Source organism: Pan troglodytes, chromosome 8, assembly GCF_028858775.2.
Source record: "Pan troglodytes isolate AG18354 chromosome 8, NHGRI_mPanTro3-v2.0_pri, whole genome shotgun sequence".
NCBI classification, from domain to species: domain Eukaryota; kingdom Metazoa; phylum Chordata; class Mammalia; order Primates; family Hominidae; genus Pan; species Pan troglodytes.
In genome coordinates this window covers 104,579,775-104,593,692 of record NC_072406.2, presented here as the reverse complement: position 1 = coordinate 104,593,692, position 13,918 = coordinate 104,579,775, and the positions used below count along the sequence as shown (strand labels likewise).

Here is a 13,918-nt window from a genome sequence, read left to right as displayed (position 1 = left end):
AGGTTGCTGAACATTAAAATGGCCAATCTATTGAAAATGGCTTCAATAATTGCTTTTAAAAATGAATACAAAACTAAACAGTGATTAAGGTGCTAGCCTCATCAATAGGACAACAATTAAAATCTAAAAACATTAGTGTTGATTTTCTATAATAAACTTAAGCCAATGACCTCAATATTTACTTAAGACTTCTTGTTTTCATACTTTTCTCCTCATTAATATAAAAACAAAGAGCTCAAGGCCTCACCTTGGTTTATTCACTGCTGGTTTTCTATGTGCTGAAACTAGACTGTCAACTCTGTAAGAGCTTGGACCAAGTCTGTCTTGTTCACCACTATGTCCTACAGCACTCTGCACAGTGCCTGGGAAATAGGAGGTGATCAACGAATATCTCAATAACTGAATCAATGAAAGAGGAGAGTAAAATAACTTTATTTTTATTTTTGCAAATCATCCTCTGCTCAAACTACTATAAACTGGCAGCTGTAATTTCTAGAAATATGGGTTGAAAAAACTCCCAGAGATGGAAGGACCTGATGAAACACTGAAACACTGAAACACACAAACACACACACACACACACACACACACACACACACACACACGACTGCATGAGTCAAAATTACTTCATGAAGTATGAGATGTCAACATTATGTAAATAAAATTTAATATTGAAAAAGTGATCTGGAAGCCCTGTGAATTTTTACCCTACACATTTTGGAGGACATCACACGGGTTAAAGAAAACACCACAAAATCTCATTTGTTCAGATAATCATTTGAATGTTTACATACATTTTTGGTTATTTATTTATAACTAATTTAATTTACATTTCCTCATATTAACATATCCTCTTATTTAGTATGTAATCAAATTATGTCAGTGAGAAAAATCCTCATAGTACCTTGAGTTGCTGATTCTGAGAAAACACTAAACATGAACATGTACAAAAGAGGCATTTGAATAAAACAGCATGTGCATTTTTTTAATATTTGCACAGTTTGATCTTTGCATTTCTGTCTGGAGAAAATATGAACAAAACCCAGGTTTACCATGCTAAGATAATGGTTCATATGACTGCCATAAAAGTAGTACATACAAACAATGAAAACAAATCACATCCTTAGGTTCCGTGATTACCGAGATGATTTCCCCTGCCCTAAGTGCTTTATTATATTTCTTAAAAAATATAGGAGCAGCAGCTTATCACAAGTCTCCACAAGTGCATTAATGATGGAATCAAAACAACACAACAGATTCATAAGGATGAGAGAACTGCACAACAACCAGAAGTCAGTTTTATGCTTCTTCTTGTTCTGGATAATTCAGAATTTTGCGGTGTGCCTGTCGTAAATATTGCTGCTGTTTGAAGTAAACTTTAAATGCTCCTTTTATGGCAACAAACGCAATTCCACCCTAAAATAAAAAGGAAAATTAGCTTTTTATAATGCAGATTTAGAGAAACAGAGTAATAAAAATAATTTTATTTAGATCACAAAAGACGTAGGCTTTGATGCTAAACTAATTCAGATGACTGCAAATGAAACAGTTTTCTTTTTCTACTAGGAGATGAGATAGGGAGAGAGACAGACTATACGCTGTTACTACAGGTAACAGGGGACACAGATGCCTTCTCCATTATCCTTTCTGACTAGTCTTTCTTCCATGTAGTTCTACATATACTCTGATATACAAAGAAGAATGCTAGGGCACTATGTGCAGACTGCCACTGTTGGGAGCAAGAAAGGCCAAAGGGATCGTGACCAACTCAGCATTCCACTGGAGGCTATATGACCAAACAGCAAACTGTTTATCATGAATGCAGGATGTGAGTAAACTCACACTGCGCCTGCCACCAAAGGGTTTGCTGGGGGCCATCACTCCCTGGTGCAGGGCTCCTTGAACTTATCTACTGGGAAATCTAGCGCCTACTGTTCAAAGGATGCAGTCTCGCAAGCCTGCTGTGAACCAAACTGCCGAATGGACTGACAATTACCCGACAATCACCCCTGCTTCTCACTATCTCTTTTGCCTAATAAATACAGAGGGCTGTGTAAAGCTCAGGGCCCTTGTCCACTAGAGGCAAGGTGCCCCCTGACCCCTTCTTCCAAATATACTCTCTTGTCTTTGTCTTTTATTCCCACGTTTGCCCCCTTTGTTCAGTCCTCCAAGGTCCGTGCAGGTTACATGCCACCAGAGGGGAGAAGTGGGAGTAACAATAATAGCAAACAACATGAGTGCTTACTGTGTGCTAGTACTTATACAATCCTCACAATAATCCTGATTATTACCATCACCATACTACAGGAACAAAAAGTCCAGACATTTGATTTAGATTTCACAGCAAGACAATTTCTGTGATGGGATTTGAACCAGGTGGTCTGATTGTAAAGCACTGTAATCCCACTGGCAAGAGGGACAGGTGTGATGATTCATGCATATGCCAGGAGAGAAAGCACCTACAACATAGTTCCAAAAGGCCAGAACTGCTGCAGTGGTTTCTCCTCTTTTTATTTCCACTCAAGCTATTGAATGATAGTGAGGCTCAAATAGAGGCTTAATGCATAGGAGCCACAGACTGAATATTTATACAGTTCCCCACCTTTTAAAAACAAATACACTTCATTCTCTTTTGCAAGGTAATATAAGTAATGTTAAAGCCATCTTACCAAGATTGTCCTTTGTAAATTAGAGTTAACACTACTGAACATCAATTTACCAACTATTGTAGCAATAGTAGGAAAGACAAGGGCTCCACACAAGATTCGAGTAGCAGAGACATGATCTGCTAAAGGATTGGCCTCAGCTGGAATTCGAGGAACAGGACAACCTATCCCTAGAGGAAAAAAATGCAATGCGTTAGTGCTAATAAATCAGAAGAGTTAGACTATCTTCAAACATGGCTAAAAAAGCATGTTATTGTTCTTCAAGATCAATTTGGTATGCACTTTACAACCACAGTTCAGTGCCTTACCTGGAAATATACTATTTAAAATTTGTAGTTTATTCGAGTATTTGCGCCACAGTCTAAGCACATAGTCCTCCCAGCGAATCATCTTGCCTAATATCAGCATGACAGGAATAGTAGGAAGTCCAATTAAAAGGAATAAAGGATCAGCTCTCTCCATAACATCCAGACCTTCTTTATGACCTACAACCTGTGAAACAGATAGCATATATTAGAATTACTTCTTTTTCAAATGAGGTGTTGCATGTTAAGCTCTATTTTTTTAATAGAAAATGCTTAATTTCAAAAGAATACACAGAAATAAAAAGTTTAAAAAATAAGCTGGAAAGCTATCAGTCCTGATTTATTTATAAGAAATGTCTCATTCAAGGGAAAAACAAAGTTCCCAAGCCATTTCATACCACACAGGAATAAAAATTAAAATGGCTGACCCAGACTGATTACATTACAATAGAGGGGTGGGGACCTCTGATTGTTGCTTCTATTCCTTTATTTGATTTGGTTAGACTGGGCTACGGAACTGGGATATAATTCTAAGTCCTATTTGTCTTCCAGCAAAACAATTGTTTTCCTGATCTTCCTTCTAGGAGATTAAGCATAGCCAGCCAAGAGGTAGGACCGGCCTTCAAGAGATGGCCTGAAAGCTCATTTCTCTTTGGCTCTTTCTCCTTACTTAGTGGTGTGTAAGATAGGGTGTGATGTCTCTGGCTGGCTAAGTGTCTACCCTACAGACCTAACCCTCCTTAAGTGCACTTCCAAGGTCTAGAATTGAGGGACTGTAGTAGGAGGTCCAGTTTTGGTTACAGATCCCAGGCATTTTTCCCAATTCAGGAACTCTAGGGTACCCTATCTATGGGGGTAATGAAGCTAATACAATTTTTTCCTTACCCTATCCTAGTCTTGGGGCTATTTCTAAATTGGTGTAGATCCCAGAAGGCGAGAAATACAAAATTGGCATTTGTGAACTTCTACCTTTTCCCTCTCTCCAAAATCCTTTTCACTTCCACATCAATCTTGGCCTTAAATTTACCTCTTTTTGTTGTTGTTTTTGAGACGGAGTCTCGCTGTGTTGCCCAGGCTGGAGTGCAGTGGTGTGATCTTGGCTCACTGCAACCTCCGGCTCCTGGATTCAAGCGATTCTTCTGCCTTAGCCTCCCGAGTAGCTGGGATTACAGGGGCATGCCACCATGCCCAGCTAATTTGTGTATTTTTAGTAGAGACGAGGTTTCATCATGTTGGCCAGGTTGGTCTCGAACTCCTGATCTCAGGCGATCAGCCTGCCTCGGCCTCTCAAAGTGCTGGGATTACAGGCGTGAGCCACCGTGCCAGGCCAAAAAAAATTTTTTTTTTTTTGAGACGGAATTTTTTGCTCTTGTTGCCCAGGCTGGAGTGCAATGGCACGATCTTGGCTCACTGCAACCTCTGCCTCCCAGGTTCAAGCAATTCTCCTGCCTCAGCCTTTCGAGTAGCTGGGATTACAGGTGTGCACCTCCAAGCCCAGCTAATTTTTGTATTTTTAGTAGAGACGGGGTTTCTCCACATTGGTCAGGCTGATCTCGAACTCCTGACCTCAGGTGATCCACCCGCCTCGGCCTCCAACAGTGCTGGGATTACAGGCGTGAGCCACTGCGCCCGGCCCCAGAAATGTTTTATGAAAGTGTGTGGAGAGGACCAAATTTGAGCTATGGATATAGTCCAGATTTCCACTTGGTTAATTTATCTAACTAAGATGTAATATTAAAGGGCAGGAGGCTAGCCTCTTCCTAATGGTCAATAATGTCATCGAATTTGATATTCTTCTGTGTCTCCAGGTAGAACTTAACAACTTCCTATCTTGCACATGGAAGGTGATCCTTTTGAGTTGCCCTAAAGTGAAATGGTCTGGTTTATGATATTTCATAAACCCCAATTCCATAATGGTAGCAAAAGTTAGCTGGCCATGACTGTTTTACCTATAATGATTTCCCAGGAAATTTCTCTATCTATCTATCTATCTATCTATCTATCTATCTATCTATCTATCTGAGACGGAGTTTCAGTCTTGGCACGATCTTGGCTCACTGCAACCTCCACCTCCTGAGTTCAAGCTATTCTTCTGCCTCAACCTCCTGAGTAGATGGGATTACAGGCACATGGCACAACACCTGGCTACTTTTTTGTATTTTTAGTAGAAATGGGGTTTCACCACGTTAGCCCGGTTGGTCTCGAATTCCTGACCTCAGGTGATCCGCCTGCCTTGGCCCCCCAAAGTGCTGGGATTATAGGCGTGACCCACCACGCCCGGCCAGGAAATTCCTTTAAAGAAAAAAAAGACAGGGTCTTGCTACGTTTCCCAGGTTGGCTTTGTACTCCCGGGCTTAAGCAATCTTCCCACCTCACCCTCCTGAGTAGCTGGAACTACAGATGAGTGCCACCACGTCTGGCTAGGAAATTCTATTTTTATATCATTAAAAATTTCAATATAATGATCACTCTAACATTATAACTAAATATGATTAAATATTCTCAAAGTGTTAGCAAATAAATTCAGAATATTTGAAAAAATCCTTTGTCGGGTTATGTGTCCTTTTTTTGGGTTTAGAAATATAAAGAAGAGTGAATATTCAGGTATAGACTAGAGCGAACAAGAGGAAGTTTGTTTCTCATGGGTAGCAGTAAAAACCTTATAAGGTGTTTAAGAATAAGGAAACAAAAAGGAAGTAGGGGTTGGGCACTGTGACTCACAATTGTAATCCTAGCACTTTGGGAGGCTGAGGCAGGCGGATCACCTGAGGTCAGGAGTTTGAGACCAGCCTGGCCAACATGGTGGAACCCCGTTTCTATTAAAAATACAAGCCAGGCATGGTGGTGGTCATCTGTAATCCCAGCTACTCGGGAGGCTGAAGCAGGAGAATCGCTTGAACCCAAGAGGTGGAGGTTGCAGTGAGCCGAGATTGCACCAGCCTGAGCAACAGGAGTGAAACTCCATCTCAAAAAAAAAAAAAAAAAAAAAAAAAAAAGAAGGAAATAGGGCAAAGAATGAGCAAAGGCCCAGTATTTCACTTGTTACAACTAAAGTGAAGAGAGATGCCCCATGCTCAAGCAAGTCAGAAGTGGGATGAGGCGCATCATTCACACATGCATTCATTCATTCACTGAATAATGATTTTGTGCTGGGGCTAAAATGGCAGGTTAAACAGATGTCTTTTGAAAGTGAGAGAAAATCAAACCAAACAAGTGTGCAAATATATACACTGTGAAGAAATAAGGTAGTATAACACCTGCAGTACACCACTTGCTAAAATAGTCATACTCAGGGGCAATAAATGAAAGGTGATTAAGCAATGGGCCTGATTTAATTTTGGCCAATACAAAGTCAGTGAACCTGTGTGTAATCACATACATTCTGCTTTCCTGTCCCAAGATTTAAAAACATTATTTTTAAGACTTCAATTTTGGGGTAAGCTCCAGGAATTATATAGAATGTCTAAGAATTTGTTATCTATGTATAAAATAAAGGCCTGGCTGGGCACAGTGGCTCACGCCTGTAATCCAAGCACTTTGGGAGGCTGAGGGAGGTGGGTAGCTTGAGTCTAGGAGTTTGAGACTGGCCTGGGCAACATGGTGAAACCCTGTCTCTACAAAAAATACAAAAATTAGCAGGGCGTGGTGGCATGTGTATGTAGTCCCAGCTGCGCAGGAGGCTGAGGTGGGAGGATCACCTGAGCCCAGGGAGTTCGAGGATGCAGTGAGCCGTGACTGCGCCACTGCATTCCAGCCTGGGTAACAGAATGAGACTCTGTCTCAAAAAAAAAAAAAGAAAAAAAAAAAAAAAAAAAAGAAAGAAAAACAAAAGACCTATAGAATTGCAGGTTTAGAGAAAAATAATTTTTTGTTTTTGTTTTTCCTGCAGAAGGGCTAAAAGCTAGATTTTCATATCTAGGTAGGCCTGCAGTTCATTGCTGCTGAAAGGCTAAGAGTTTTAATTAAGGTCTGAGCTTTTAAAGTACTATTAGAATTCTACATTAATTAATTAGAGACAGAGTCTTGCTCTGTCGCCCAGGCTGGAGTGCAATCTTGGCTCACTACAACCTCTGCCTCCCAGGTTCAAGCGATTCTCACGCCTCAGCATCCGGAGTAGCTGGGAATACAGCCACTATGCCTAATTTTTTCTTTGTATTTTTGGTAGAGATGGGGTTTCATCATGTTGACCAGGCTGGTCTCCAACTCCTGGCCTCAAGGGTTCTGCCTGCCTCAGCTTCCCAAAGTGCTGGGATTACAGGCATGAGCTACAGCACCTGGCCAGAATCCTAACAAGAGGATGAAACAGTGATGAAATAACAGGGTTTTTTTTTTTTTTTTTTTTTTTTTTAACTCAGAATCAAGGATAAGTAAGTACTGTAATTAAGAATGGGCAATGCTAATGGGGGCTGTCTTTGCACTAGAGGCAAAAATGGGAACTAGGCTAAACATATTAAGGTTCCACTGTTCCAGGATAAAATGTTCCAGCTGCCTCTGGGACCAGGCTTCACTTAAGGAGCCAAGGGACAGGAGTCCTAATGCTTCTCTGCTGTGTGGCACTGGATCTGTAAACTCTCTAAACCAGTAAACTAAGAATAATTTATAATAATAATCTATGTCATAAAATTGTTGCAAGGGTTAAATGCATCAGTGCTAGGTGTTCAATACAGTGCCGGGAAAAAAAAATTATTGTGTTGTCTTTTCAATAAAAATGCAAGAGGAAGGTCCTATTCAAGTTCCCCACAACTAAAAAGTATTGATTCTATCACAGGTCCATGGAGAAGGAAAGAAAATAAACAGGAAAATAACAGTGATCTCATTCCTTAATTTGGTTTACTTGTACTGCAGGGTTGTTAAGGAATCAGAGAAAAACAATCAAGTGTTAGAAGGCAAACCCTAAATACTACTGATGGTGTAGAGGGGCACACTCTCTATCATATGTGCTCAGGAAGGTAAAAGTCATCTTCCCAATACTCTTAAATCACACAACACTACCCACCTACTGTCATAGCTAGTCTCATTTCTGGGCTAAAAAAAAAAAAAAATCTTTTCAAGTGAGACATTACATGTGAAGATTATTTCTAAATGGTAACACATATGTGTACTATAGTTTTTGCTTCCTTGCTTATTTCATTCTACCAATTCAAATTATTTCCTTTAAGGGTTAGCTCAAGACTTTTCTCATAATTTCAAATCAAATTATCTTTCACTTTTACTGAATTAAAATATTGTTTATATAGTCTTCTGCCCTCTTATCACATTTATTTATCTAACCTGTAACTGTTCTCCAGTGGTTTCATTTATGAACGTCTTGTCTTGGACTATATCCCTTGATGCTGGGGATCAGAGTTTTCAATTTATTTGTGTTTTAACAAGTGCCACTTTAACAAGTGCCCCATTAATTATCAAAATTCTTTTAACATTGTGCCAGCCTAAAAATCTTTCTTAAAAAAGAGCCATCTCACTTCTTATGGTCAATAAAGTCTTAAGAAAATAACTCAATCTCATTTGCAAAATATATATATCTATATAATGTATTTGTACATTAAATAATGTATAATCTGCTCTAAGTTTCTATGTCTTTCTCAGTCTTAGTAAATCATCCTGATCCTCCCTCCTCAGGTGATGTACTAATACTCATTATTTGAAGTGGTCACATAAAAAACATAAAGACTGCCGGGTGCAGTGGCTCACACCTGTAATCCCAGCACTTTGGGAAGCAGAGGCAGGCAGATCATCTAAGGTCAGGAGTTCCAGACCAGCCTGACCAACATGGTGAAACCCCATCTCTACTAAAAAGACAAAATTAGCTGGGCGTGGTGGCACATGCCTGTAATCCCAGCTACTCGGGAGGCTGAGGCAGGAGAATCGCTTGAACACGGAAAGCGGAGGTTGCGGTGAGCTGAGATCACGCCACTGTACTCCAGCCTGGAAAACAAGAGCGAAACTCCATCTCAAACAAAAAAACAAAAAACAAAACCACAAAGATTTATGAAACCCTTTAATGTGTTAGTTTCTATGTAGATGCTGTAACAGGGAATACAGAAGCATAAAATGGACTCTGCTTTCAAGGAAATTACCTCCTAACAGGAAAAATAAGGCCTAAAAACAAGAAAAGTTAAACAGATAATCTATATAAGAAATGTCACTTCATCAGGGCAGGACTAGCTGCCATTTGAGGAATAAAAATGTCATGAATGTGGGGGAAGAAGGAATCACAGCAGGCAGGAGTTGCCTGTAAGTTCTATGGAGGAAAGCTAGCTAAGCCTGGAAGGAGGGTTTAGATTGGATAAGTACACAGAAGACTAGAAGGGCAGGTATTAGGTTGGGAAGGTGACGTAAGCCAAAGGACAGAGGTAAAAAACTACACAACATAAAGATGGGTTGGAGGAGACAGCCCAACAGCCTTAAAGCAGAACGAAGTACGATTACGAAGGACCCTGTGTATCAAATCATGCTAAAGTTCAAGTCAGTGGTTCTCAAACTTTATTCACTACACTCATGTCAAATATGTTTCACTGTTTGTGATTCATTTCAGTAACTGTATCCATATTTTTGGGATGTCATCATCATTTTATAAGGAAGTCTCATAATACTCTGTCTCACCATGACCATTAATGGAGCAAGCCATAAAGGTTTGACCCTGGCATAGATACATATGCAGTTCCTGGAATATTAGGTAAAATTCCAAGCATTCCTTTTTTGTTCATGTAAATTCTAATTTATATTAAAGAAAAGCAAATTATATCATCTACAAACCTAAGTGTGTTCACTACTACAGAGTTACTTAGGAAACAACCAATCTAGATGCTGCTCTTGAAGACTACTACTTAAGGCAATGGAGATGTTAAGCTGGGGAGTAAGATTTTGAAGGTACTATTTTAAGAGGATTCATTTGGAAGGATGGATTGATAGAAGAACATGAAGTCAGATAAACCAAGAAGATCCTTTAGCCATCCAGGTATGATGAAGTGACAAGAAGTCAGGTGGTAAAGACTGTGGAAAGGAAGCCACAGATACAAGACACATCAAAATGGAAAAACTGCTTGTATTTGGTCAGTGGACTGAATAGAAGGCTATAAAATAGAAAGACTAGGCCAGATGGGCTCACTAGGCTTGTGATCCCAGCACTTTGGGAAGCTGAGGTGGGAGGATCACTTGAGGCCAGGAGGTTGAGACCAGTCTGTACAACACAGCAAGACCCCATCTCTACAAAAAATAAAAAATTAGCTGGGCATAGTGGTGTGTGCCTGTAGTCCCAGCTACTTGGGAGGTTGAGGCAGGAGGATCGTTTGAGCCCAGGAGTAAGGCTGCAGTGACCCTTGATTGCGCCACTGTACTCCAGCCTTGGTGACAGAGTAACACTTTGTTTTGTCAGGGGGCGGTTTGTGGGGAGTATTGAGGGGGGTGAAGAGTCAAACGTAATTCTAAAAATATAGGATGGGCTGGGTGCAGTGGCTCACACCCGTACCTCCAGCACTTTGGGACACTTTGGGAGGCTGAAGTGGGAGGATCACTTGAGCCCAGGAATTTGAGATCAGCCTTGGTAACATAGTGAGACCCCTCCCACCATCCTTAGAAAAAAGTAGCTAGGCATGGAGGCACACACCCATAGTTCCAGCTACTACGGAGGCTAAGGTGGACAGATGACTGAGCCCAGGAAGTTGAGGCTGCAGTGAGCCATGACTGTGCCACTGCATGCCCAATCTGGGCTATACAGAGCAAGACCTTGTCTCAAAAAAAAAAAAACAAAAAACAAAAAACAAACAAAAAAAAACAGGATGTAAACTATAGATGGGAAAATAGAAACAGAAACAAAGGAACGATGACGGAGAATAAATTTAGGTTTCAAATGGAAGAAGTGACAAGTTTGATTTCAATAATTTTGAGTATGAAGTCACAAGAGATCATTGCAGCACTGGATTTGAGAAAAGAACAGGACAAAAGACCTGAACACACAAAAAAACTAAGTTGATAGCTGGAAATCTTTAAGAAGAAGGTATAAAAAGAAGAGTCAACGGCTTGGGACTAAATTTTGAAATTTATGTCTCTCTAATATTCAGCAGCAGTTACTGATTGTAGCACTTTCTTTCCTTTTTTTAATTTTTATTTTTGACCACTTATCCAAGTTCTATGTAGCACTGTTTTTTTTGAGATGGAGTCTCGCTCTGTCGCCTGTGCTGGAGTGCAGTGGTGTGATCTTGGCTCATTGCAACCTCCGGCTCCTGGGTTCAAGCAATTCTCCTGCCTCAGCCTCCTGAGTAGCTGGGATTACAGGAACCTGCCACCACTCCCAGCTAATTTTTGTATTTTTAGTAGAGATGGGGTTTCACCATGTTTGCCAGGCTGGTCTCGAACTCCTGACCTCAGGTGATCCACCTGCCTCGGCCTCCCGAAGTGCTGGGATTGCAAGCTATGCAGCACTGTTTTTACAGCAAAACATTGGACTAACTAAACGTCTATCCACAAGAGACAAGTTGGTTAGTAAATGGCTGTAATTCTATAGATAGAACGTTATGCAGATTTCTGCATACTTATATGAAATGATCTCTAAGATTCACTATGAAAAAAGGGAGATACAGCTATAATATGCTCCTTTTTGGGTAAAGAAAAAGTAGGGGAAATAACATTTAGAAAGAACATGAGAATGTTATTTCTTATTCAAAATAATACACTTTTAAATGTCTAACAAAAAATGTTTTAATAGATCTTCACACCAAGTAATATCACTATATAGGTAAAATAGTGAACCTGCATCACTGTCACTGCTCCATAAGTCACAGCTGTCCAATAGATAGAGCCGACCATTATTCCTGCTGCAGCAAATGGACAGGCTTTTGAGATCAGTCTATCTGCAAGATCCAAGACGTAAACCACTGGACCTATAACACAAAGAAAAGAAGTAAAGGTTCAACACAGGGTGAACTTTTAAAATGACTTGTTTGATATTTTCTATAGATCTAAAATACCTTCCCCCCAATAAGAGACAGGGTCTCACTTTGTCATCCAGATTATAGTGCAGTGGCATGATCATAGCTCACTACAGCCTCAAACTTCTGGGTTCAAGTGATCCTCTTGCCTTGGTCTCCCAAAATGTTGGGATTACAGGCATGAGCTACTACACTCAGCCTAAAATACTTTCATGAAGTTGGATGTTTTGATGCTTTAGAAATAACTGTTATAAATTTGATGGGAACCTAGACTAGAATAGTTTAGAATTTCTCAGTCATTTGCACGAATAGCTAAATATTACTTCATAAATTCTCGTAAACAGCCTCCTCAAATTATCTTTATTATTGAACCTAAAATTAGAGTCTCAAATATAGTTACTTCTTATAAAGGAAATAGTCCTCTCACTTTCATCTCTTAATCATACTGGCCACGGTAGAGTGAAATGGTCATTTCAGCTTGCTTTTTCCATCAAATTCCTGGCAACAATTAGATTCTCATATTTAGTAAGAATATCATTTCTCTGACTTCACTCACTGTATACCTTGATACAGTACATAAAGGTAACCAGGGCCATTTTCTTGTATTTATATAACGTCAATTTATCTCTCTTTGATTTTCAATATGCTGTATTTAATTGAATATTATTCTCTAACAAATTTCTTTTTAAGATTATGAAGCCAGTTTTTATAGCATTCCAACAGCTATATGTACCAATTATGTTCTATTATTATATGCTTACTCTGAAATCTGACTACTACTTCCTTCTGAAAGTTATTTGGAAAAGCAGCATTTGGAGGTATTCTGACTGCCACTAAGCCCAGTATAATTTAGCTCCAGAATTTTCCAGAAGAATGGAAGGGTCTCAGCCCTGATTTAAAGGCCAAATATAACTGAATATCTAAGTTTATTTATTTATTATTTTTATTTTTTTTTGAGATGGAGTCTCGCTCTGTCGCCCAGGCTGGAGTGCAATGGTGCGATCATGGCTCACTGCAACCTCCGCCTCTTGGGTTCAAGCGATTTTCCTGCCTCAGCGTCCTGAGTAGCTAGGATTACAGGCGTCTGCCACCATGTCCAGCTAATTTTTGTATTTTTAGTAGAGATGGGGTTTCACCATGTTAGTCAGGTTGGTCTCGAACTCTTGACCTCAGGTGATCCACCCGCCTCAGCCTCCCAAAGTGCTGGGATTACAGGTGTGAGCCACCGCACCCGGCCAGCTATTTATTTATTTTTGAGACAGAGTCTCACTGTGTCACCCAGTCTGGGGTGCAATGGTGGGATCTTGGCTCACTGCACCCTCCGCCTCCTGGGCTCAAGTGATCCTCCTGCTTCAGCCTCCCAGGTAGCTGGGATTACAGGCATGTGCCACCACGCCCAACTAATTTTTGTATTTTTAGCAGAGATGGGGTTTCACCCTGTTGGCCAGGTTGGTCTCGAACTCCCGACCTCAGGTGATCCACCCACCTCGGCCTCCAAAAGTGCTGGGATTACAGGCATGAGCCACTGCATCTGGCCCTAAGTTTATTTTTTTAATTTAATTAAAAAAAATTTTTTTTTTGAGACAGAGTTTTGCTTTGTTGCCCAGGCTGGAGTGCAGTGGCACAATCTCGGCTCACTACAACCTCCGCCTCCTGGGTTCAAGTGATTCTCCTGTCTCAGCCTCCTGAGTAACTGAGATTACAGGTGTGTGTGAGCTACCAAAAAAATATGAAAACTTCTTAGAAATGTGTAAGAATTATTACCTACCTTCTGGGAGCTTATAATCTAAAGGCAGATGCTATACACAAAAACTGTTTATTTTCCCTATACAAATAAATTAACATAGGATTCTGATGATAAAATAACGAAACATGTAAGAACAAAGCATCCATCTATGGAGCCTCTGATCAAGACTCCCTGCTGATCACTGGAGCCAATAATATCGCTATGTCACTGTATGAAGACAGACTATACATTGTAAAGTAGAGAGAACATTAGAAGAGATGTCAAAGGACCTGT

The 13,918-nt window shown here is 40.2% G+C and overlaps 1 protein-coding gene across 1 annotated transcript in view; it reads right to left on the bottom strand.

Moving 5' to 3' along the window:
- Positions 1-413: 413 nt before the first annotated feature.
- The window catches only part of MARCHF5 (membrane associated ring-CH-type finger 5), a 60,708-nt gene continuing 47,203 nt past the window's right edge, over positions 414-13,918 (bottom strand). Inside the window, exons 3-6 of the mRNA XM_001145688.8 lie at positions 11,720-11,850; positions 2,975-3,158; positions 2,670-2,836; positions 414-1,416 (exon numbers count right to left, since the gene is read on the bottom strand). Coding sequence (XP_001145688.1) covers positions 1,300-1,416; positions 2,670-2,836; positions 2,975-3,158; positions 11,720-11,850 — 599 coding nt within the window. The 3' untranslated portion in view covers positions 414-1,299. The remainder of the gene's footprint in view (positions 1,417-2,669; positions 2,837-2,974; positions 3,159-11,719; positions 11,851-13,918) is intronic.